The sequence below is a fragment of the Protopterus annectens genome, chromosome 1.part0 (genome assembly GCF_019279795.1).
Source record: "Protopterus annectens isolate FY-2018-M chromosome 1.part0, PAN1.0, whole genome shotgun sequence".
NCBI classification, from domain to species: Eukaryota; Metazoa; Chordata; order Ceratodontiformes; family Protopteridae; genus Protopterus; species Protopterus annectens.
The window spans coordinates 461957807-461984133 of record NC_056725.1 but is presented as its reverse complement, the minus strand read 5'-3'; the positions used below and the strand labels follow the sequence as shown (position 1 = coordinate 461984133).

At 40.8% G+C, this 26327-nt stretch overlaps 1 protein-coding gene across 1 annotated transcript in view; it reads left to right on the top strand.

Annotated features, from left to right (window-relative positions):
- Positions 1–26327, top strand: part of LOC122792885 (extracellular matrix protein 2-like) — a 698737-nt gene that overhangs the window by 354250 nt on the left and 318160 nt on the right. The window contains exon 4 of the mRNA XM_044060447.1: positions 6613–6957. Coding sequence (XP_043916382.1) covers positions 6613–6957 — 345 coding nt within the window. The remainder of the gene's footprint in view (positions 1–6612; positions 6958–26327) is intronic.

Genomic DNA, 26327 nt, shown 5'->3' with positions numbered 1-26327 from the left:
ATTTTCCAGCATTTATTGTGATTTAAAAGCTTGTTTTTTTCACATACTGTACGTATTTGACTGCCTGCACTTTTAAAAAGTCATTTTTTGTTTAAATAATTTGTTTTAACTGTTGCAGGCTACACACTAAAGTACAATAGCCTTTTCTGATCACTTGTAGTCGTTTAAAGCTGTTTTAAGTGTACTTTTTATTGTTTTTGCCTTATCTTTTCAAAAAAAAAAAAACAAAAACATTCCTTGTTTCCCACCCTTCTAAGCTAGTATAGTCCAGTTTTCAGGCTAGTGCTGAATTCAGGGCTGTTACAAGTTTCTGAGTTGCCCATACCTTACTTGGATAGAGAGAAGTTTCTCTGTTCACCTGTGAGAGAGGGGAACTTTGAGCAGCCATCTGTCCCTGGAGGAGTGGTTCCAGCCCAGAAGTTAGTAGTTTAAAAACTGCGTTTGCATGGTTTTGCGCGTCGGGCAGCACCGGTTAGCTATGGTTAAATTATTCCCGACTCCACTAAGTCTCCTCTTTATTTTTCCCTTGAAACTAGTCTCTCAACCTAAGCACTCAAAAAGCATCATACAGTCCAGCACTTGCTCAGACCTAATAGCAAGCACCAATATACCCAACACTTGATTGCCCAGCAGGGCAAGGCTCTTTATCCACCCCTCACCAACCAAGAGACTAAGCAGCTCACCCTACTATTCAGGCATGACCAAAGGGCAACTTCAGGTGTACTCTCCAGTCCAGCTGGTGAACCTGGGTATCCTGAGGCAATGTTACAACTGCCTCATGTACACAGACAACCCTCTTCTCCTACCACAAAACACTAACATATGCAAGAGATGCAATTATACAGCCAAACTGGAGGCTAAGATCTCTCCACCCAAGACTGGAACAGACGGTCAGGAGGAGAAGTTTAACACTTGCACCACACCTCGAGCCTCACATAGACCCACTAAACCAGCACTGGCAAAAAATACACATAAATACACTGAATCATACTTGGAAGCTGTAAATAAAAATCTGCAAAAGCATCCGAGACCTCCAAAGCAGACACCCAAAAAACCTGCACCTCCCGTCATAAACCAGACAACACATAAAACACAAAATCAATGTGCCGCACAATCACAACCCTTAAGGCAAAATAACATACCTAACATACTAGTAATAGGTGACTCTATAGTCAGGCACACTGATGTCCCACTCACTAGGCTGGACAAGGAGAAGGTTACTGTTAGCTGCCTGTCAGGAGCCAGAATCCGCCACATAACACAAGCACTCAGGTCACTCCAGAACAAGTACAAATATGACTCTGTCATTGTTCATGTTGGTGTGAATGACCTGCGACGTACTTCCCTGGGCTACATGAAAAGAGACATGGAAAAGCTCTCTGATCATGTAGCCCAGGCGGGTATGACCCTGACCCTGAGTAGCATCCTGCCCTCACCAAGAATGATACCTCAGTATAAAGAAAAATGATCAATTTCAACAACTGGCTAAGCTTCTGGTGTCATTCGAAGGGGATCCAGTGTCTGTCAGCCTGGGACAACATGCTTGACAAGCCACATTGCTTCACAAGAGACGGCTTGCACCTGTCACCCCTAGGCTTTTGAATACTGGCCAAGGCTCTTGCTGCTCCCAGTGCCTTTTTTTAAGCAAGGCTCAAAAGTCAAACCCACCTTCATAAACAGCATAAATAAAAAAATGAGGGTTATGCTACTCAATGCCAGGAGTTTAAATCTCAAAATGCATGTGCTCGAAGCACTCCTCAGTATGGAGAACATCGACATCTGTGCAGTAACTGAAACCTGGATAAAGGCTCCAGAGAGCACTCCAGCACTACCGGGCTACAACTCATACCACAAATTTCGACCACAGAACATGGACCGAAACACAAAAGGAGGGGGTGTATCCATATTCATCAAGGATACCTACACCTCCAGGTTAGTGGCGCAGCATGATACCTCTGAGATCATCCATGTGCAACTAACATCGGGCAAATCTGCAATGCAAATTGTGGCCTGCTACAGATCACCCTCCATGACCCAGGACCACCACTCTGCCTTTCTGGAGACACTGGAAAACATGAATGTCCTACCTAATACCCTGATATTGCCACAACAATAAATATAACATGCTGGAGGGATAGATTCCTGTCACAGAAACTCCCCATGCTTTGGAACAAAATTCCTATCTACATTAGGCAGACCCCCTCACTAACACTCTTCAAGAGAAACCTTGACGAGTGGATGGGTAACAGAAAATACACCCCTGAGATCACTTCATTGGCTCTGCTTGACAGAGGCTCAGTTAATTAATCAATGGGGCGGCAAAAGCCGACACACTCTGGCTAGTCTTATAAATGCCCTCAGGCAGATAGCCTAGTACCTACTTATGGACCTATGAACCTATGAATTTGTTTTCTAGTGATTGTGTGTTTCTTTAAATCAGGGGTGTAGCAAGAAAATTCCATATTGTATTCACAAACTTTTATTTCCCCCGACCCACCTGGCATCTAAAAAAATCGATACATCTTCAAAAAGCTTCCCCTCAGCAGTTAAGTGTACACATAATTTCTGGTCGTCCCCTCTAAAACTATTAAAGATATTGTTCTTAGATTATCAATCCTCTCTAAGCAGATTGTGTATCCGTTGTCAGCAAGATCAGTTTAGACAGCTGTAGGTATAATGTAGCCTGTAAAAAGCTAGAATGTTTAAGAGTGATGCCAAGAAAAAATGTACTCCATTGAGTACACAGAGTATGCCTAGCCTTGCTGTGAATGATGATATGTACAGGGATGTATCTTTTATACACAGTTGTAGCTATGGGAGTGGCTGGTAATAAGGATGGAGTAGAAAGAAGACTAAAGTTATCAAATTCCAGCTGAGCACTGTGAGATAATCTGCACATGCTCAGATTGTATAGCCTAAAGCAACATCAGTGAGAAAAAGGATTTTACCACACTCTGAATTACAGTATACATTTTTAGCTGAAAAACAACAAAAAGTAATTCTAACAAGTAAAGGCTACATTAGACAGTACTAAATTATGTTAAAAGCACAGAAAGCACACTATTGAAAGTGAACATTCCACAGTTTACTTATGCATGTGATATAAGATAAATAAGAACAGTGAATTACTGTAAACCAAAAGTGTTTGTAATGAATTGTTTTATAAGGTGCATACTGTGGGAGTGACAAATGACGTAAAAGGCACAGTCTTGTTTATATACCTAGATATTTTACTGCTTGTCTCTTGCAGACCACTCTCTCTACTGTGGGGGTTGGAGGAACTCCAACTAAAGCCACACTGCAGTGTTTGTTGTTTATGAAAGGCCCCTATTAGCCTTATCGCAGAACAATAACCAAAAAATACATATTAGTATCAATTTAATTTTATCTACCTATTTACAGTATCATTTTTTTAATTTAATTTAATAAATTAGCCAAATTGGAATTTCTAGAGACATTTACTGTGCAAATGCTAAACACTGTGAGAGTACACTTCCACTAGAGCTGATGATTAACAAAGACATATTAGAACACAGCAGCTCAACAAAAAATCACTAGTTTCAGTTTCAATGCCCGAGTATAACACTTGTTAAACACCTGTAGAACTCTTATCAAAGCAACTTTTGCTAATCTAGTATTTCATAAAAGAGACTGAAACTGGTCAACACTGATCAGTGTTCTACCCCACTTAACAAATTTAAATAAACAAAAACAAATTATTTAATCTAGCACTTTTATATATTTCTGTATACACTTCAGAAACATATTGCCTAATGTTTTATATACAAAAACCCTGCTAATGGAAAGCAGGTTTACCTTTTGAATTGTACATTGTGGTTTAGGGAAATAACTTGTACTTAGAAAATTGGATATCTTTAATATTCTGTGTTGTAATCTAGTATTCCCCCTTTTCTAGGGGAATATTGCTGTAGATAATTGTCACTGCTGAAGTGACACCCTCATCCCATTTGCGAAAATGGGAAAAAGGGGTTGTGGATGGATGGATGGATGGATGGATTGGACTGGATTACAACACAAAGTACGTGCCTCTGTTTACACCTATAGTATAGCTTTTGTCCACTTCCGTTTAACAAACATTGCTGCTTATGGAATCATGAGATTTTGGGGTATGGCTTGCTAACTTTATAGCTGAACAAGTAATAAAGACAGAATAAGAAATGTTTAGGCATAAGAAACAAAATTAGACTAAGACTACTAGAAATAAAAGAATGCATTGGAGAGATTAATCATGGTTTGTCACTTTTTAATATTTTCATATTTACATTCATATGTTCATATTTGAGTGAGCTGCATGTTATTGTGGGAATAGTGTTTGACATGCCATAGTAGGAGACAGAAGAATACGCTATCACTGTTTATATACAATGCCCCACCTGGAGATGTAAGTTGTTTGTTAGCAATTATTAAAATATGCAGTATTTTTGTATACACATTAAATATTTCCACAAAACTGACTTACACATTAGGGCAAAAAAAAAAAAATAAGAAATGTATTAAGTTGCCAGTTGAAAAGTTATTACACATGACAATTATTAAAATAATTTTGCATTGATATTTTCTGTTTTTCTTTGAGGCTGTCCAGTTTGGTGTATGGTTATACAAGATAAGCTCCACACTACACTGAGGAACAACTTTAATATGTTTCTTGTTAAAAATAATTTCAGTAATTATCTGCTTCAAAGAGTTTGCATTCAGAGCAGCCACGGTGCACAGCAGTCAGTGTTGCTGCCTCACAGCAAGAGATTCTCTGGTTCGATCCTTGGCTGGGGTGCCTTCTTTGCAGAGTCTGCATGTCCTCTCTGTAGTTGTGTGGGTTTCCTCTGGGTGCTGCTGTTTCCTCCCAAAGACATGCTGTAGGTGGATTGGATACTCTAAATTGGCCCTAGACATGAGTGTGTGTGTGTGTGTGTGTGTGCCTTCTGTGGAAGGTTGGGTGCTGGCCAGGCAACTCGACACCATAAAAAGTTCCACTGCCAATCATGAGCACACAGGTGATCTGCTGTGGTGACCCCTAACCAGGAAAAGCCAAACATAGAAGAAGAATTCATTAGACAGCCCATAACATTAAGTGAAATCTTAGATAATGTTGGATCGTCATTGATACTTCTGCTATAGGTTGCTCAGCTTGAGTGATACTGAATATTATTTATAATGTTAATTAAACAAATAAGCATGATTTCTCATACTTGTGTAAATAATTCATTAATGAAGCACTTAGAAAGGAATTTCTCGCCATCATGGAAATGGGCAGGTTTCCTGAACAAATGTGTTGCTGGCAATATACTCCTAGGTTTTACAATTTCTATGATTTGAGAAGTTTTTGTGTGAGTGAAAATTTAGAGAAAAATATAATTCCATAATATATGACATTACTGATGTATACATTGTGAATGAATCTGGCATTGTAAAGAAGACTTATTGTTGAGCACATTGCTGTTTGCACCTTTTTAAATAACATTCACTTTTCATATGATATTGTATTAATTTGGCTTAAGTTTGTTCTTTAATTTGATTTTTAAGAAAATGTTCAGGAATCTAAGAATGAGTGTAGGCTGCTGGATGTGTGACATTCCACATTTAGTAAGTGTAAATGAGTTAATATACTTGATACAAGCATCCCACTATATTTTATGGCCATCAGGAAAATATATTTTGTATCCGTATGTAATGATACAGTGTTTTTCTCTGTCCTGTTCCCTTTCCCTTGTATTTTATGTAACACTGGAAACATACTTGTCATCTTCCTTCATGACATTTCTTTCTCTGATAGATTTTGTGATGTTTGTAGTCATGTTCCCTTTTTCTGGAAGTACTTTAACCTCTGTTTTCTTTCTTCCTTTCCCATTACACTAAGTATCCTGCCAACCCCGGTTCTTGCCACTTTCTGTTCTCATCATTGTCTTTGAACCTCTCTGCTGATTTCCCCATGTTCAGGTTGGCATCCATCCTACATTTTCCGCCACTTGTATTACGTCCTTTTTTCACTGCCACTGTCTTCTCTTTTATAGGTTTTTGCCAATTCACTTTATATCAAATGTTCATTGTTTTCATTTGCTTTGAAGCAATCACCACCATTTATTATGTATGACTTTGGACCAGTTATTTTGCCTGGTTAACAAATGAAAAGAAGTCTCATTCATTTAGTGTAGCACTTGCCATTTGAAGAAAGTAGCCTTGTCAAAAGATGTACTCATCTGTTGTCATTTTTCAGCTACAAAATGAATGGCTTTCGGGCAGATGAAGCTTATGTGAGTATTTCTTTAGATGGCATGTCATATTTTATGCATTATGTAATAGGTATGAAGTCATTACATTATACCTGAGTTTGGTCCTTCCTCAAGACTTGGGGTAAACAATTTAGAGGTGGTGCAATGTTATATTACAAATGAATATTTGTATGACAAGTATACAATAATGAATAATTGATATGCAAAACATTTCTGAAGGCTCTGCAGATTTGTAAGTGCTCCACAACATGCACATACTGTAAAAAAGTTCCTCATATGCATTTATATCGTGACAAGCTGTATGTCTTTACTTTATTATCGTCATCACAGATCAGTGTATGACTTTTTTTCTATTTATTTGCAGGTGAGAAGCTAAAGAAGGAGAATGAAAAGACCCTACAGTCTGGTGAGGACAGAAGACCACCTGAGATTACAAGACCATCAAAAACAACAAACAGAAAACCTAGTATACATGATAGTACTTCAGATGAAGATGAAGAAGGAGAAAAAGATGATGATGATGATGTTGAGGTACTCTTTGCACCACAACTGCCTGAAGAATTAGTTCCACCTCCAGGTATGGGGAACCATATAGCTTCTCTGCCAATGAACTGCCTGCTGTCAGAGACTGCGATAGCCTGTGGCAACGCAAAGCTGACCCAGATCCCCACACTGTATGACTCAGGACTGAAAACTCTCTATCTTGCAGGTATGATTACAACTTGGCACAAGAGCAGGTACAGCTATGTGCATGTGGTGTATATGTATGTCTGTGTGTGTGGTGGGGTTATGTAACTGTGATGTTTCTGCACTGGCCTAGTAATTAAGGGGCCTCAATCCTTACCACTGGCAGCAGTGAGGGATGTACACAATGGAAGGACAACAAGTACACACACAGTAAAGTACAATTTCCCTTAAGAGCACACAGAGATCATCGTCAGTCTAGGGTTGGTTTCTTCCTCTTTCTCCAGAACCAGAATAAGACTCCCTACTGGCACAGCTATAGGGTTAAGATCTCAGTCAAGTGGCCAAACTAAGACCTCCAGCACCCTCTCTGTAGAACCAGTGCTTCATGTCCCTGCCCAAGTAGCTGACACACACTTTGAGATTTGATTGAGATGCAAACACACGCACACACACACACACACACACACACACGCACGCACGCATGCACACACACACACACACACACACAAACACCTAAGGAAGGCTGGCACAGGTTTACTAGCTATGCACCCTTCTGCCCAGACTATAAGGTAGACCAGCTGCCACCAGCCACCCTTACTTATCAGCTACTATAAGGCCATTACAAAGGGCGTCCAGTCCTACTATGTAATGTTGCTATTACCCAAATGGTAGTTTTGACCAAGACTTGCAAAGCTATTGAGGAGAAGCCTGTACTGTGTCACCAAATACATATGCAAGTACCTTAAGAGCTTAAATATGTCACACAAAATAGCCACAAAGATGAGTTTAAATATATTTAATAATAAATAATAAAAGAACAAGACAATACTCAGAAAACAAACACAGTTAGTTCAGAGTTCAAAATCACAGGAAATAGTTTAAAACAACATTGCAAGACAGTCTCAAATAAATGCAGAAAACATCTAAACTAATCTTTACTATATTCCTATCTATATCTAAGAGAGACACTATGTTCTAAGTCTTACTTACAGACAACACACAGGCAGAAGTGCTGAGTGGATGTTTCTAGGTCCATGACAAGATACAAAATGCATAGTCTCTCTCTCTCTCTCTGAGAGAGTTCTTAAAATAATATCAAACATTGCTGCTGGGTTAGCTTGGATGACATCACTCTTTGTCACCTGACTTCAGTTCTCAGGCTAAAACAAGAACTAAGAATTTTAACATCTCTGTGTTAAAAGTACATATGTCTCAGATGTGCAGCTGCTAGGAAGTCATAAAGCAAACACTTCACATTTTAAACCTAGTAATTACTTTTCTTTTCAGATAATAGAAAAACTTCTAGCTCTAGACATTGCGTCTGCTTGCTGCATTGAAACTAACTTTTATAGCACATCGTAAAGCACTTAATTTCAACTTATTTTCTTGAAGTTTTGTAAGTTAATCTTCTATGTTCCAGCAAGGTATGCTGTGGTTACATTCTTGAAGCTCAGTACATAACATACAGTTCTGTATAATGACATAGTTCTGTATAATGATAGAATTATTTACAAAATTTCAGATAGCTGGGCTGGCAGTGTCACAGTAACAAAAAAGAATATGCGACATATCCAGTATTTCACAAGTTTCATTGACATTGAATACACATATTCAGGTGATCAACATTTTTAATATTGGGATTGCCTGGTTATAGGAAACGAATAAAACATAAAGGGGAAGGGGCAGAGAAGAAGTCAATATATGGAATATATTACTTCTAATATTTGTGGGTCTGGAGATGGCGGAATATTCCAGCTGCATTACTCAAGATTGCAGTTTTTCTTGAACTCTGACTGACCTGGTCCTTAGTGGTTTGTATTGCAAGTTCCTGTGGGTAAATCCCATACTACCGAGCTGTAAAAATAACATCTTCAGTGCTTTCAAAATAAGTTACAGATGTTAATATCAAGAAGGTAGATAACTGAAAATTCGTGACAGCAAAACTTTTATTACTAAGAGCTATACACTTAGCTCATTCCATAAATTTGAGTTGTGGGATGCTTGTACTCTAACTTCCAGTGGTTGCATCCTGAACCTTTTGACAGAATCAAGTTACAGCCTCAAAGTTCAAACAGACATTCACATCACTGGAAATATGTTAGTAAAGATGTGTAACTGGAAAAGCATTTCAAAACAAAAGAAATCTTTAGAATGGTAGCATTCATTAGCTTCTGTGTCTTAAAATAGATTGTATATATCACGATAAACTTAGTGAAGACTACTTTTGTAATGTTTTCTAAACAACTTGCTATACCTCAGCAATCACTTAAGCTGCACACATACTTTCAATAACATTTTATTTATCCAACTGTGAACTTTTGTATGAGGCCAAGCAGTTCTATCTTCATGTTTTTTTTTTTTTTTTTGGGGGGGGGGGGTTGCTGCTGAGATATTTAAAGAAATATGAAAATTATAACAAAATAAACAAATAAATAAATGCATAATATCTGAACATTTAATATATTTTAACTGCGCTAGACAGAAATTACATAACAATGTAGTTGTGTTGCCCATCCTGTAAGCTTTAATATGAACTTTTTAATAACTCATATATAGCAAGATTTTGCAATAATTAATGTAGATATGAATAGGCAATATTAGACTACTGGAAGAGTTGCTTGGATAATTCTTAGATAACGTGTTGAGTCGTCACTAGGGTTTTTAGTTCAATACTTCCAGAGCTGCTTTCACTGTAGGTCAAATGTCATTTATCTAACTGAACCTGAGCTCATCATTCATATAATCAAAACACAGATATGGGATATTCAGAAAGAAGTATAACAAGACAGTACTGCAATAAATAGTGCAGCTCTGGCAGCGTGGCATGGCACAACAAGGAGTAGGCATGCAGTGGAAGCACTCATGCCTCGGATGGTGCAGCATATTGAAGCTGTGCAGTCACTGCACAAGTGAATAGATCATTCTATGAGTGGTCACATGACTAAAAACCATCAGCATGAAAGTAGCATGCTCAGCATTATGCATGTTAACATGTGCATCAAAGCACCACATATCTGTAATGCAGGCATAGTAGGGAGTCCATACAAGGGCTAAATGGAAAAGTGTCATCTATCAACAGGTTTTATTTTTGTATATGGCAAGGAAGTAGAGACAAAAATGGAGATGAGCAAGCAGGGAAACACACACATGGAAAAGGGGTAAGGATGAATGGAAAAGGGGTGGTGATACAAGTTTTTTTGGGGGACAGGTGTCCCTTTCAATTTTTTTTAGAAGAAGAAGAGTAGAGGGATACAGAAGCATAGGGATGTAGTAAGTAGGAAGGAGAGTATAGGAATGGCAGAGTAGCAGACAAACCAATACAAAAGGTAAAGAGCAACAGAGGGAGTACTGGTACAAAAGGAGGGGCACAATGCAGATAAATGGGCATGCAGACAGTGGACAACTGTTGACGGGGAGGAATAGACTACAAGTAGTGAAGGATATACTAGGAAGGAAAACACCTTGAATGGGGGTTAGGAGAGTGAGAACAGACAGCCAAGCTGCCCAGAATTCAGCTACCTGCTTATGGGCCAGGTTCTGGGGGCCAGGCAATTATGGGACACTTCAGTTGCATGGAGATATTTGGACATTAAACCATCAGTTCATTTTAGTCCCATCAGCTGCAAAATCTTGCTCTGCATGATGAAAGAGGGCCTCTCCATGCCACTTAATTTGATGAGGAGCCTATGACATTCACCAGAGAAGAAGCACCATTGACCACCAATGAACCCTCAAGGTTGCCTTTCCCAAGATGACCTTCATCACACTGCAGATAAACAAGCCAGGGTACTACTGGGACCCAGAAGTTGGTGTGGTGGCTATTACAGAGTGAGGTGGCTGGATCCCCACCACTGCCTGCTCCATGGCTGAGTCTGTAGAAAAAAGAGAAAATAAATGGGGAACAACAAAACAACAAGACAAAATAATCCAAAGATGAAAGGTAAAGCGAGGTGATTCCACGTGAACTAAACTTCATAATTTTCTATACTGCTTTCTGCTTAATGTTTCCAATACTTCTCAGTGACCTCTATATTGTACTGTTTGCACAATCCCCAATATAGCATTATTGTGCCTTTCATTATACAGGCCCTCTGCCATGAGTTTATCACACCAAGCAGCAAGATTATATGACTTGCCAGTTCTTTTTTACAGAATCTACATTTGTCCGTTTCTCCCACATGCTCAATGAACATTGTAAATCAACATGTACATAGTCCATTATCCTGGGCCACCATTATTAGCCTTTCATTTTTTTTTTGTTTCTGTTCATCTCTCCATAAATATTCCTGCTTCACATCTTGGTCAGCATGTGGTTGTTACAGGAAATCTTTGTACTTGCACTGTGTTTATGTATTTTCCACATTTCTTTCCTTCTCATCTGATCTTTCTCCTTATATTATTTTTTGCCTGTTTTTGGTACATTCAGTTGCTGCCTGATTTTTTTCTACTTCTTGTTTGATTTTCATTCCCAGTTGACATGGAGATGCTTCTACTAAGCTAAGTAAAGATGTCATCTTATTCTTCTTTTCCATATTTTAAAACTTTCACTATGTTTGGATTTGATGAGGACAGAAGATATGTATGCAGTCCCACGAATGTAGATCTGTACATCAAATCAATTTCGAGCAGGCCCATACCTCCTTCAGAGCAAGGAATATATAATCTTGGGAGTCTATATGACTTTGTCAAACAAATATTTATCATATACTTCTTCATTGAAAATTTTCAGTGAATCTTAATCCATTGAATGCTCATTTTAGCAAATTTTTTCCCCAGGGAGAAAAATTAGTTGGCCATCATTGGGAGTTTGCCCTTTTATCCATTGTAGTATGATCCTGGAGTTAGTATATTTAGTCGGGGGGTGTGGCGGTGCAGACCCCCACCTGGGTGGGTTTTAAATGTTGTGTTTTTTCTGAAGTTCGCTAGGTTGGCTATTTTTTCCCTGGGGAAAAATAATTGCTAAAACGAGCATTCGATTAATTAAGTTTCAACAAATAAAGTTCGACAAAGAGGTATTCGATAAATAGTTCTTTCAACAAAGTGATATGGACCCAGTCTTGCTATACACTGATTTTTATATATCGTTTGATAAGGATGAATCAGTTTTCTTGTTTTCATGTCCAGTCAGTCCAGTAGTTTTTGAGGCCAGTCAGTCATCCCAAAACTGTAAGCTAGAACTGGAAGAGAACATTGTTTTATAGCTTGGAATTTATTCCTAGATGTCAAGGCAGTTTTCAGTATCAGTTTTAGTCTTCTGAAATATTCCTTACTGAACTTTATTCACATTTGTTCATGGATCCTTCATCTAATCCCAAATATTAATACACTCCCTCATGCTCAAGTTCTTTTACATCACATTCCTGTTCCAAGTTGGTATTTTCTTGGTGCTGCAGCTTTCCTGGTTTCAGTGTTGCTTTTGCACATTTATCAGGACTAAATATCAATCTTATACCATCTGAGAACATTTTTACCATTTGTAGTTGTGCTTTCAATTCCTTATCTGATAAATTATATGGTTTTAAATCATCTGGAAAAAGTAGATAAGAAATCTTTAAACAACATTGTTTTTTGAAAGCCAAATTGTAACCATAGCATAATCTATTAAGTAAACAGCTTAATGGGTTAAGGATAAGAGCAAAACAACAACACTTACAAAGAATCACACTGAAATATTCCCCTTTGAATTTGTATCCCTGTGATAATAATTTGCCCTTTGGTATGGCTCAATTACACAGTGGTTTGACACTGTTTCTTAGTAACGCTAACGTAATTGATCAATGTATGCATGTCTCGTTCATCTGTAAGTATTCCTTTATCCATCAATGTGACATGCTGTCATTTTTTTTTGTAATCTATCCATCCCGACTTAAATTCTTCTCCTTTTTACAATTCTATATTATGGCCAACAACAATCACAAAGCATTCTTTAGCTATGTCCGCAACTTCAAAGGCAATACATAATTGTGTGCAGAGCTCATTGTAAATAGAGCCACCTATACTGAGCCAAAAGATATAGCAAACCTCCTGGCTGATAAATTCAGCTCCAACTTTACTCCTCTCTATCCCTCAACCTTTCCTCAGGAAATATCATCAAATATAACTCCCCCTATTATCACTAGTGGACAGGTCCTTAATGCTCTCTCTAAGACTAAGAACACTGCATCAAAGGGCCCAGACAATATCCCAGTATGCCTTCTAAATACCAAGAAACATGACCTATCAGGGTCTCTGAAATTGCTATTTAACTGTAGCCTCCAATGAGGCGTTGTGTCTCATGAATGGAGAAAGGCAACAGTCATCCCTCTGCACAAATGTGGGCCATCTACAGACTCATAAGTCTCACTAGTCATATATATAAAGCCATGGAAAGAATTATCATGGAGATAATCAATAGAGATATAGTAAACCTCCAGACACTGGACTCAACCCAGTTTGGCTTCATCAAGGGTAGATCATGCCTACTCAACCTGGTGGACTTCTTTGAGAAGGTCACCAAAGCAATGGATGAGGGCAAAATCATTCACACTGCCTACCTTGACCTGGCCAAGGCATTTGACATAATACCCCACTCAGGCATTGTTGACAAACCCAAGCGGTTAGGTACAAACCCATATGTCACCTTGTGTATAGCCAACTGGCTTAAAGACAGGACCCAGGAAGCTAGAATTGGGGAGTCCACCTCTACAAAGAGGCCACTCAGAAGTTGAGTCCCTCAGGGATCAGTCCTTGGACCGCTCATTTTTGGCATTTACTTCTCAGAATTCAAGGCCAATGTCAGTGGTCTCTGGCTAAATAAATTTGCAGATGATTGCAAATTAGGAGCTGTCATTGAATATCACACTGACACAAATGTTCTCCAGGAAGGGCATACACAGACATAACTGGTGTCAGAGCCATGGACTAAAACTAAATGCCAAGAAATGCATAATTGTATCCTTTAGGAAGTCATCCATCTTTGGTAACTATCATTTTGACAACACACACATTAGAGTTGATCCAGTAGTCAGGGACTTAGGGAGACACATAGATAGTAATCTAGCCTTTTTTTGATCATCACGTGTCTACAGTGGTGAAGAAATAATTCTATGTTGTGCAACTTATAAACAAAGGTATGGCATCTAAGTCCAAGAAAATCATTGTTCCATTGTATTCGGCATTCATCAGACCTATCACTGAGTACAATGCACCCTTTGGTAAGTACCTAACCAGTCATATCCAACAACTGGAACGTCCACAGAGGTTCCTCACTAAAAGAATACAGGGTGTAAGTAATATGTCCTATGCAAACTGCCTCAAGGCCCTATTCCTGTATTCTGTCTCCTACAGGCTTTTGAGGGGAGATCAATGCCTGGTATACAGGGCATTATCAGACCCCACTCTGATGGACCTCCTGCATATCCACAAAACAAACAGTAGCAGAATTGCCCATTCTAAAGACTTAAACCTTGCCTGTGATATAAATAGGACCTGCTGGAGAGATAGGTATTTATCCCAGAGACTACCCCGTCTATGGAAAAGGCTCCCCATCCATGTGAAGCAGACTTCCTCCCTAAGCCAATTCAAGTGCAACTTGGACAATTGGATGGGAAACTGGAAATTCATCCATTGTTTGGTACCTATGTCTCTAATACAAACAGGTAACTTGTAAATGTCTCATCTTCCAGACCCATGCTTACACTTATCAAGGGTATCAGAACTTGTCAGAGATTTGGGATGCATGGCTAGGCTTAAAAAGACCCTTGTGGTCATTAACCTAATAAACACCTATGAACCTATGATCCTATTTAGCAACAAATGATTCTTTGTTCTATATGACTTTCTTTTGTTACCCCTTTGTTCTATTGCCATAACTGATTTTTATTTTCTAAGTGACTATAAATTTTGTCTGCACCAGTTTCTCTGTATAGTCTGTACATTGTCAGAAGGCAAGTTATTGTCTATAGTTCTTAGGATGGTTTGCAGGTTCACGCTTAAGGAAGAGTATTGTTTTTCCTGTTGTTAATCAGGTTGGCATCTATTTGGGATATGCATGTAAGTAATTCTTATTTAGGGTTACATCTTTGTGTAAAAGTGTTAATGCTTTTAGGCAGACGTTATGTAGTACATCTACCACTGGTGCGGTAGGGGCAGTGAGATAAGAGGCACTGGCTGACATAGACACACACCTGATCCACATTTGTAGCTACAGGTATACCTGAGCTATCATGGCACCAAAAGAACATCAGTGTCTGTACTATACCACAGACAGCAGTACTACTGCAAGAAATCTGGACAAAGCTTAAAATAATGGGGGGGGGGGGCAAAGAGCTAAAATAGGGACAGATTTTAAATATTGCTCTTATAAACTTATAAACTATAAAGTCTGAAACTCAAATGTATGTCATTTTTTTATTAACTTCAATTCTCAGTAAATTGCCAGAATACCACAAATTTTATGTGGAGCAATCCAAAAATATAAGGCTAAAATCGGGACATCTAAAAAAAATCTGGAGAGTTGAAAAGTATGATAACAGGAGAATCCTGGCTAAGGCCTTCTGGGACAATGTATGGCATAAACTGTTTCAAGACATCAGTACAGTGGATGGTTGTAATTGGAAGTTGGTGCAGGTGTGTCAAAGGGTCACCAACATTATCTGTCATACCAAGAACAAGGCCCAAACATAGCTGTGGACAGGGCACCCACCAAGTGTGCACTCTCAACACATTGTCAGCTCACAAACATCTAGAAGCCCCATTCTGTCTCTTGGTGGTGACACTATATGGACCCTATTCCTAGTGCTGGATTGGATGTGGGTGCTGGGCCAGTCAAGACTTCCTGAGTGCCTGTTAGGGATGTCACAAGTGAGTAGTGGCAAATGCCATTCCTACATTTCGTTGCCTAACACATCAGCTTGGTGTACTCACACATGACCAAGTGCATTAATGTCATCCAAGAACATCAGGGCTGCAACTGAGAATGCCTTCCCTATAGGTTATAGCTGTCCTGGTGCCTGTTAGGCATGCACCAGTTGTTTACTACACTGTAGTAATGGATATTGCCTAGCATCTTTCCACAGTTTCCACTTATGTCAACCAGGGACATTCAGCTTGTGTAGAGATAGTCTGTATCACAAAGTATGGATTTATGTGTGTGTTCATAGGCTATGCATGTTATTGGTTTACTACAGTCCATCTGATGCAATGGTGGCAGGACTCACACATGCACTGGCTTACACATTGATATGTCATGTGTGTGCATTCAAAGTTTCCACACCAACATAATCCAGTAGGACAAGTTTGCACATGCCGATATCAGTGTATCTGTAGAGGCTGACAATAATAGCATCACACATATCACAATATGAAGACATAATGGCAATGTTAGCAATGCTAACAGGAGGGAACACATCTTGCCTTCAAAGCTGAGAGGACTGTGGACCACAGGTATGGACTTATATATAGTATTAGACTTCCCATCTATGTGAGTCCCATACATGATGCACGCACGCACATACACGCGCACACACACACACACACACACACACACACACACACACACACACACACACACACACCAATGCAGCCAGCATAAAAGAGCTGCACTTCCTGCATATATGTCATTGGAGAAGATCCGACATGTGCGTTTATGTCATTGGGGAGGATCTGACATATGCATATGTGTCATTGGGGAAAATCTGATGTGCATATATGTTACTGGTGAAGATCTGACATGTGCATATATGTCACTGGGGAAGATCTGACATGCATGTATATCACTGGGGAAGACATATTGCTGGCACCCTAAGCTTTGATTATCCCATGATGTGAATGATACCCTAAGCATCAATCAGTGGATGTGCAGGGCTGTGATCCCAACTGAACACTTGTCAGACCATAACAGAACTGCTCAGTGTGCTGAATAGCCTGTGTGAAGACCTTTGACCACTACAGAAAATGCAGGTAATGGCAGTCATCCCGCACAGTAGTCGTTAGAATAGCACAGCCACACTACGTGTGTTTAGGTCATCGTCTTCTTGTATGTCACCTGTCATCTTGCTGCTCACCTAATGCAGAGAGCTATTTGTTTTAGAATCTGCCCCCCATGTCATGCAAAATATAATTCAGACTAGATTGGTCACATTGACTTTTACAGGGTTCTTTATGTAATCAGACTTCAAAGTAAAAGAATAAGTACTTGTACTACAAAACTACAAATCATTCCTCTTCTAAGTTCATGAAAACAGTGAGCATTGCACCTGGATGTCTTAAACAGCAGTTGCCACTGAAGATATTATATGACTAAAGCGAAACCCAGTACTACTGCAAAAGTAAAAAAAAAAATGAATAGTGTCGTAGCAGATGGGTTGCATCCCCAAAGTGAAACAGTGATTACTTATGCTAAAACAACTACGTATGAAATAAGGTGGACATTAAATCATTCCTTTTCCAAATTCATGAAAAGAATGAGCATTGGATAAGGACATTTGAACAGCAGATATCACAGATTATGTGACTAAAGTAACATAGCACTACAGAAACAAATTAAAAAGTGAATAGAGCTTTAGCAGAGGGGCTACACCCCCTGATACTCTGATGTAGGGTGCTGCAACCCCATAAACTAGCTAGTCTGACTCCAAGTTTGTACCACCTTTGAGTAATTGTCTGGAAAACCTTGTATTTGCAGTATCTCTGAGACAGTGTGATATTGGACTTTTAAACTGTATTTTACAACAATCTTCAGGATTCCCTTTCATAATAATTGTTACTATTGAAGTTTAAGGACTTGGCATTACACTATTTACCCAGCTGTCCCCTTCAGCGAGATCCTAACCTGTTGGTTGTCTTTTTTTATAGAGAATTTGCAAAAGGCAATAATTATTCAGTTTTCTCAGCAAGACAGGATACCTCTTCTGAGACTAACACCTTTTTAAATTTATTACCCCTCCTGTAGTCTTCTTCTATAACATATTTAATGTTTTTATCCACTTCTTCTCTGAATCTGTGTTTCACTCTGTAAACATCTGCTCCTTTTTCTTCTCCCTGCTGTTTTGGTTAATGACCATAATGCACCAGGATGTTACTATACTTGCTGTTGCTGTCAGGTTAGATATGATTTTTATCATCATAGACCTCTGTATCCCAAACAAACATACCATATTACTCTGGTCATAAATACACTGTTTTCACATGGCTGCACTCCTGCACAAGGATGAACATGCTGGATTATTTGTTTACTGTTTAAGTCTCACAGGTGGCAGTCAGTTTGGCTTCAGAGTTGTCTTATTAGCCACTTTGCCAATATGTTTAATTGTATCTTCTGTTCGCTCTTAGACACAATGCTATTCTCCATCATCTCCAATGGATTCCTAAGTGCTTAAATCCCAGTAAACGTAACAATGTGCGTTAAGGATGTTCTCATTAGATACATACTTTGAGCAGTTTTGCTGCTCATCTACAAGTAATGCTGGAAAAGACTGGATCTCTCTCTTTTCTGGTCTTATTGCACTCGGGTATCTTCCATTAAAGGAACACAACAGGTTGAAACTGAAAAGAATACAGTTTTATCTTATATTAGTGTCCCACTCAGTATAATCAGTAATCTACCAGTGTAGTACCTCGCAGTTAGTTCTGCGCAGCTTTGGGCGTGCCATCAGTGATTGGCATGCCAAATGGGTGGGGATATCGAGGAAGACTGACGGGCATGCTAATTCACATGTCACATCATGTAAACTGCTAAATATTTCACGCACACAACAAACTCCATCCTTGTAGAAATTATTACTTTTTCCCCTTTTTCACCTGCAACCCCTTGTGGGAGCACTGAACCCCCCCCCCCGCTTCTTTTCAGATTTGGATGCCTTAAGGCCAGGTGACGAGTTCAGCACTGAACAAGTGCTGTGCAACAGTGCTGCTAGCATCTTTGGGAAACATTTTCAGCTGTTAAAATGTAACAGTATCGTTTAGAGAAACAGTTTGGTTGTGTGAACTCTGCCCGACTGACTGACTGAAATGTGATGTACAACACACATTTTAGTTTTATGTCCCTAATAAAACATTTCATTTTTTGGTACTGAATGTCTACAATAAAACATTGGGTTGCTTTCAGCACAGATGCTGAATATTAATTATATTGCATTCCGCACACTGTTCAATAATCATGCTGCTGTTGCCTCCACAGGGATGGAGGCATGTTTGGAGCAGGCTTTGCTACTACGTATCCTGTGAGGTACTATACTGATAGATTACCGTATAATCTCATTACAGCAAAATATGTAGTTAAAAAAAAAATTGTGGCGCCCTGTGTGGCAGCAGCTGCTTCAGTTCAACAAGAAAATGTGCATTATTTGTCTTGTTTTATATCAAGATCATAGAAAAGAACAGAATCTGGGGCAAATACAGAAGGAAAACTAAGTTATGACAGAGATAGCTTACAGGAAATTTGACACCTAAGCTCAGAGTGCAGAAAAATTGATAGGCTGTGTTTGCAGGGCCTGTGAGGCCTACAATACTCCACGAACTACAGAAACTAGGAATTATACTCAAACATGGTCCAAATTGCCTTGTTCAAGCAAAGATGTCTGCTACCACATACAGGAAGTGGAAAAGAAGAAAAAGATGCGAAAGAACAAGGAAGGGTGGATCTTGTGCTGAACTCTCTGCCAGGTTAAAAGCTAACCCATACAGGCCTGTACTCCCATCCTTGCTACTGGCCAATGTTCACTCCTAGGATAACAAAATGGACTACATAAGACTGGAGTTAATCATTCATACACTCATAGCAAGGTGTGAAACAGCTTTGTACTTATGTTTACTGAGACATGGTTAAACAATAATTTAAATGATAGTGCAGTCTATTTAGAAGGGCTTACCTTATTTAGAGCAGACAGAAACCAGGCACTCTGGGAAAATCAAGGGGAGGGGTTGTCTGTATCTATGTCAACAATAACTGGTGCACCAACTGTGAGTTGATTATTAAACACTGCTCTGAAAATATTGAGTTTATGTCATTGAAATGCAGACCTTTCTATCTGCCAAGGAAGTTCAATGGTGTGAGCACCACAATGGTGTATATTCCCCTCAGTGCCAATACAAATGAGGCACTGAAAATACACTACCACTCAATCAGTGAGCTACAAAACCAGAATCCAAAGTCTGCTCATATAATAGAAGGTGATTTTAATCAAGCAAATCTGAAACCAATTTTACCTTATTACTTACAAAATGTGGTCTTTGCAATAAGGGGAGAAAACATTCTGGATAAGGTCTACACCAATGTCAAGCTAGCATATAAGGTGGTACCTCAGCCACATCTGGGTAACTCAGATCATCTTTCCATTATAATACTACCAGCATATAGGCCATTGTTAATCAGAGGAAAGCCATCCAGGAAGCAAATAAGGGTATGGCCAGAGGGAGCAGTCTCAGCACTCCAGGACTGCTTTGAAAGCACAGACTGGAATATACTCAAGGAGGCAGCTACTATGGACCAGAAAATTAACTTGGATGAGTACACAGTGTCCGTAATGGCTTATATATCAAAGTGTGTGGATGATGTGAGTATCACCACATGAGCGAATCAGAAACCCTGGCTCACAAGTGGAGTGTACGAGCGCTTGAAGGGATGCAATGCTGCCTTTAAGTCTAAAGACAAATATGCCTTTAGGGAAGACAGAGTGAAACTAACTAGAGGAATAAGAGAGGCTAAGTGAGCCTATGGACATAAAATTCAGGGTCACTTCTCAGAACTGAGAGACTCCAGGCATCTGTGGCAAGGTATACAATCTATATCAGACTGCAGGCTCCTACCTTCTCAATGTGATGATAACATGGAGTTTCTCAATGAGCTCAACACCTACTTCTGCAGGCTTGAGAAGGGAAACAATACAACTGCAAAGAAAATGCCCACCAACCAAGAAGAAGTGCTCCGCCTTCACCCAGCAGATGTTCAAAGGATGCTGTGATGAGTAAACTCAAGAAAGGCAGCTAGTCCTGATAATATTCTGGGACAGGTGCTGAGGGACTGTGCTGACCAATTAACTACTGTTCTTACTGACATATTCAACATCTCTCTGCTTCAGGCCACAGTACTCAAGTGCTTCAAGAATACAACCATTATACCACTATCCAAGAAGTCTCCACCCTCAAGCCTGAATGACTACCACCACTGTAATAAAGTGCTTTGAGAGATTGACCAAAGACTACTTAACAAAGTGGCCTAAGAATATTAGCAACAGGTACCTTCCAGAGACCAACTGGTGATATGATGGGGATAGCACAGGCATCAGCATCTAGGGTACTGCACCAGTTCCTGGATGCCATGTCAGCACATGTCGGTGATCATGTATATTTCCCTAATTCCCGTGAGGTATTGGCCAGCAATATGCGTCTCTTCCAGCAAATAGCGGAATACCCTGAGGTAGTGGGTGCAATAGACTGCACGCACATACGCATCAAAGCACCAGCCGGTGAGCGGGGTAGGGTCTACTTCAACCGCAAGGGCTTCCCCTCCATCAACTGCCAGGTTGTGTGCGATGCCCAGGGCATAATACTGAATGTGTGTGCTGGCTGCCCTGGAGGCTACCATGATTCCCATATCTGGCATCTGACGCAGCTGTACCAGACATTTGCCAATGGGGACATCCCACATGGTCACCTAGTGGGGGATGCTGGCTATGCACTGGAGCCGTGGCTGATGACACCCATCAGAAATGCACACACACCTGAATAGGAACGCCATAATGAGGCACACGCACAAACACAAAATGTAATCGAGCGTGTGTTTGGGCTGCTCAAGTCACAGTTCCGGTGCCTGGACACATCTGGTAGAGCCTTGCAGTACTCACCAACTACATGTACCAAAATTGTCATGGTATGTGCTATGCTACATAATGTAATCCTGCAAAAACAGCTGCAGCAGGACCAGCATAGGCCTGGGCCAAACAGCCCCCCACCATTGCCAAGGCCATCACAGACAGAGCGTGACTCGGAGGAGGAACAACCTGAGCCTGCCCCAGTAGGCAGAAGGAGGTGTGCCCAGTATGCTTTGGCCTTGGCAAAGAGGCAACGCATAGCACATACACTGGCTCAGTAGGAACTCTGGAAATGATACCTCTCTCTGACCTGCACATATAGTAAAAGGGATGCCTACGTTGACACTACCTGCTTTCAAACATGTATAGGGAGTGTAGTATGTGCATCTGACATAGGCAGCCCTGCATCAACACCTGAGGCATGATTGCCATGTGTTAAGCAATATAAAGCAGTGCTAAACAGCATTTACCATCATGACGTCAATGTAAACAAAATTGCACACACCAACTACTACAAATGTGGTCAATGTAGAGTAATATTGGCCAATGTCCAGCAATGATGGTTAATATTGAGCAATGTTGGACAAGCTGGGTCTAGGTAGGGCATAGCTGAACAAAAGCCAACATGCTCATATTCTCTACTGGCCCCTAAGCAGTCTGGTCTGCTCAGTATGAAAATATAAGCAGCAATGGGCCTCGAACCCAGGATACTGTGTACTATAGTCATAGTATGGAACCACTAAACCATGACAGTAGTGCAGTGGTTAGGCTGTATGAAGAAATGTTGATAAGTCTATGCAAAGTATTTCACGGAAACCCTGCAGGTACAGCATAATCCCTGTCGAGTTATGACACAAAGGTGAGTCCTGCAGTAAGAATAGAACATGACTTTCAACACACACAGGACAAATGTTAATAATGGACATGTAGACATACATCAACAAATGTAGTGGACCTCAGACAGCAACATACTGAAAGGTCACACTGGGCATGCTCACACACTTGAATACATGAGACAAATGTCAGGCAACAGAACACTGACAGTTTGAACTGGGCATGCTCACACACTTAGGCCATGTTGGAGTAAAGCATTGGGCCACACATAGCAGGCAGTTGCATGTGTTAACCCAGGAACCTCTCACTACACAGCAATCTGCCCTGTGCACACACTTATATGACAACAGACACGTATATAATATAGTGGAACCCTGCCATAAGTAAATATGTTCTGCAGATATCCAAGTGGTTCATATAAAATGTGAAAGCAAAGATGATAAAAACCTGCAAACAGTATCAGCAATAAACATTGTGCATCATGAAAATTATCATAGGTTCAGAGGTTGATACTAGGCTATCTGCCCTAGGGCATGTACAAGCATAGCCAGAGTGTGTTTGGCTACTGCAACCCAGTCAAATCAGAGCACTGTGCCTGTGAATAGTAGGTCACACAAGATAGCCCACTTACGTTCAGTGTATTGTGCTTCTGTCTAGCAGGGACCCAGAAGATATCCCATGGGTAAACATGCGATCACCCATCCACTTGTCAAGATGTCACCTGTAGGTGGTCAGTGGGTGGCTCTGCCTATGTAAAACCGGGAATACACTCTGGAGTGAGTGGAGGCTTTCTGATAATAATCTGTCCCCCCAGCATGTCCTTTTAACATCAGTGCTGAGGTATGTGTCCCAGGAGTGTGTAGCAGCAAGGGAGTTGGATATCCTGAGGTGGAGCATGTCCAGTAAGTCTGGGTCAGATATTGCCTTCAACTACAGGCACACAACACATCCGTGTAGGTGGTAAGTGACTGAGTAGAGCTGGAGTTACTGTATTGGAATTGTGCAGGGCATCTGTGTGAGTCCCTACATCTGCTCAAAGAGTAACATTTGTGGCCATTACAGTTGCTGCAGGTGTCAGGTAAGGTACATCCCAAAGGTGGCATAGTAACCAAGCATGGTCGTGAAGAGTATAGGGGCACAATGACCACATGTGATCAACATGTGAAACCATGGGGGATATGGTGGGCTGTGTAGACATACTGTCCAACCACTATGGCAATAGGATTGTCAAAGGTGAGAGTACAAACAAGTCGTGTCCCCAAACCCGAACAACTACTACTGTATGTAATGGATTACAACCTATGTGGTAATGTGTGGGCATCTTGTCATCCTCCAAGGGGATGACTATGCAACTAATGGCACGTAGCCATGGGCCATGGCTCAGGCACCAGTCAACCTATCTCTGTGAGACCCTGTATGAGTATGCATGTGCCAGCAGGAGAGCCGATTATGGCACCCAGTTTGCAGTCATCTGTGAACATGGGCAACCATATCCCCCCTGTGATAGCCTGTACATCACACAAATATATACTGAACAAGAGAGGTCCCAGGACTGAGCCTTGTGGGATGCCAGATGTAACTGGTGTATAGTCAGACATGGCACATGAAACACTGTGCATGTGGATGCTATCCCTGTTCCAGGTAGCAATCCATCGTGTCAGATATGTGTCGATATTGATGCTGGTAAGCCTATGCATAATAGCCGAGTGGGGTATTGTGTTGAAGGGTTGTGCAATGTCCAGGCAGGCTGTGTGGACAACCATCCCAACACTAATGGACCTGGTAACTGTTGAAAGAATATGAATAGATCCAACAGGCAAGATCTGCCCACAACAATGCTGTAATGTGTAGGACCCAGTGTTTGTAGGTTTCCATGTCTATGTGCATGAGTCCCATTACAATGCACTCCATAGCTTTACAGAACAGGCTAGTTAGCCTTTTAGACCGATATTGTCTGTGGTCCGTTGTGGCAGTATTCAGTGGAGCGGGACTACTGTTGCTGTATGCCATTCTGTGGGTACATATCCTGCAGTAACTCTTATATCGAACAGTGACATAATGTGAGTGTTACGTCTCTCATGAAGGCTGTGTACAACACAGGCTGGGTCACCGTCTGGTCCCATTGATGCTGTGTTGTCTGCTGTGGGGAGGGCAGCACTCATCTGTTTACTCATGATGTCTGGGAGGTTACACTCTGTTGGTATGGACAGTACCACCTTAGGGGGGATGAGGGGGACACATCTGCACTGAACCTGTTTGCCAGGATGATGGCAATGTCAGTGGGTTCAGGGTATGTTTAGTCAGTATGCAGTAACACACAGCATATCAGTGAGTGTCCAGCCAGGTACCTGAATCAACTGAAGAAGGCCTTGTGAGTGTCTGATGTGTCTGGTGCAATTGTCCGTTAGAAGCGTGCCTGACATAAATACCTGAGTGATTGTAGCAGTCCGCTAGTACAGATCACAGATGCCTTCCCTGTCTGGGATTGTGCTCTATCATGTAGTAGCTTCCTCCATTTGATGTAAAGCGTATTAATGGCTGGGGTCTACCAGACAGGTCCACTGCCATTGGAGGAGTGAGTCCAGTTGTTATTTTGGATGTAACGATCCATGTGATCCAGTAGGTGTCCATAGAATGTGTATGTAAAGGATTCAGCAGTCTGAGCCATACTTACCACTGACCCAGGGTCTCTGATGGATACCACCGTGGTTTGGAGGAGTGTGACATTTGCTTTTGGGAAGTTCACCAAGATTACCCAGGATGGGTGTGAGGACGGGATATGGATGTCCAGTGAGATAAAGTATGTTCTGCCCTTACCAATGAGGGGCATATCGCAGGTGTGGAACATAGACTCCCCATGTCGGTGATGATCATGTCCAACATGTTGTCCCCTCTTGTGGGTGTGGTGACAGGTTGTGCCATAGCATATGAGTTTAAAAATAGTAACAACTGTTGGGCAAGGGTGTTGGGGCCTGAGTACTATCCACAGTCAATGTGTTGGTATTTGACGTCACCCAATATAATGGTGTTTGGGGAGACCTTCATATGGTCCAATGTTCCCAGGAAAGCTGAGTGAGGTTGCTGTGTTGGGTAGTGTGGTCTGTAGCAGGCAACAAACCAAAAGGCAGATTTGCACAATGTTAGGTGCCTATGTATGGTCCGTGATGCATTGTGCAGTGCTACCAACCCGGAGGTATGTGTATGTGTGATGTATATGGATACTCCCCCTATTTGTGTTGTCCATTCTGAGTTATGTGGTCAGAAAGCATGGTACGAAATACAACCTGGTAGTGCTGATGTGCATGTGGGAGCCTCAACCATGTGTCTGTTAGTGCACAGATATTGCTATCCTCCATACTGAGGAGATTCCTGGGTGGGTGCAATTTGAGGGTAAGACATCTGGTGTTGAGCAGCATTACCCTCAGTGTCGTGTACTCTGTAATGTGTATGGAGGTGGTTCTGTCCTTTGAGCCCTGCTTAAATAGGGCAGTATGGTGGCAGCAAGTGCCCTAGCCAGTATTCAAAAGTCCAAGGGTGACAGGTGCAAGCTGTCCATAGGGAAGCTATGTGGCATGTCGAGCATGTCACCCCAGGGTGACAGACACTGTATCCCCTTTGAATAACACCAATATGTTAGCCAGCTGTTAAACGTGATCAGTTTGTTGGTATACTGTGACATCATACTTGGTGAGTGTAAGATGCTAGACAAGGTCAGGGTAATACAGGGCTGGGCTACATGATCACAGAGTTCCTCTATGTTCCATGTCAT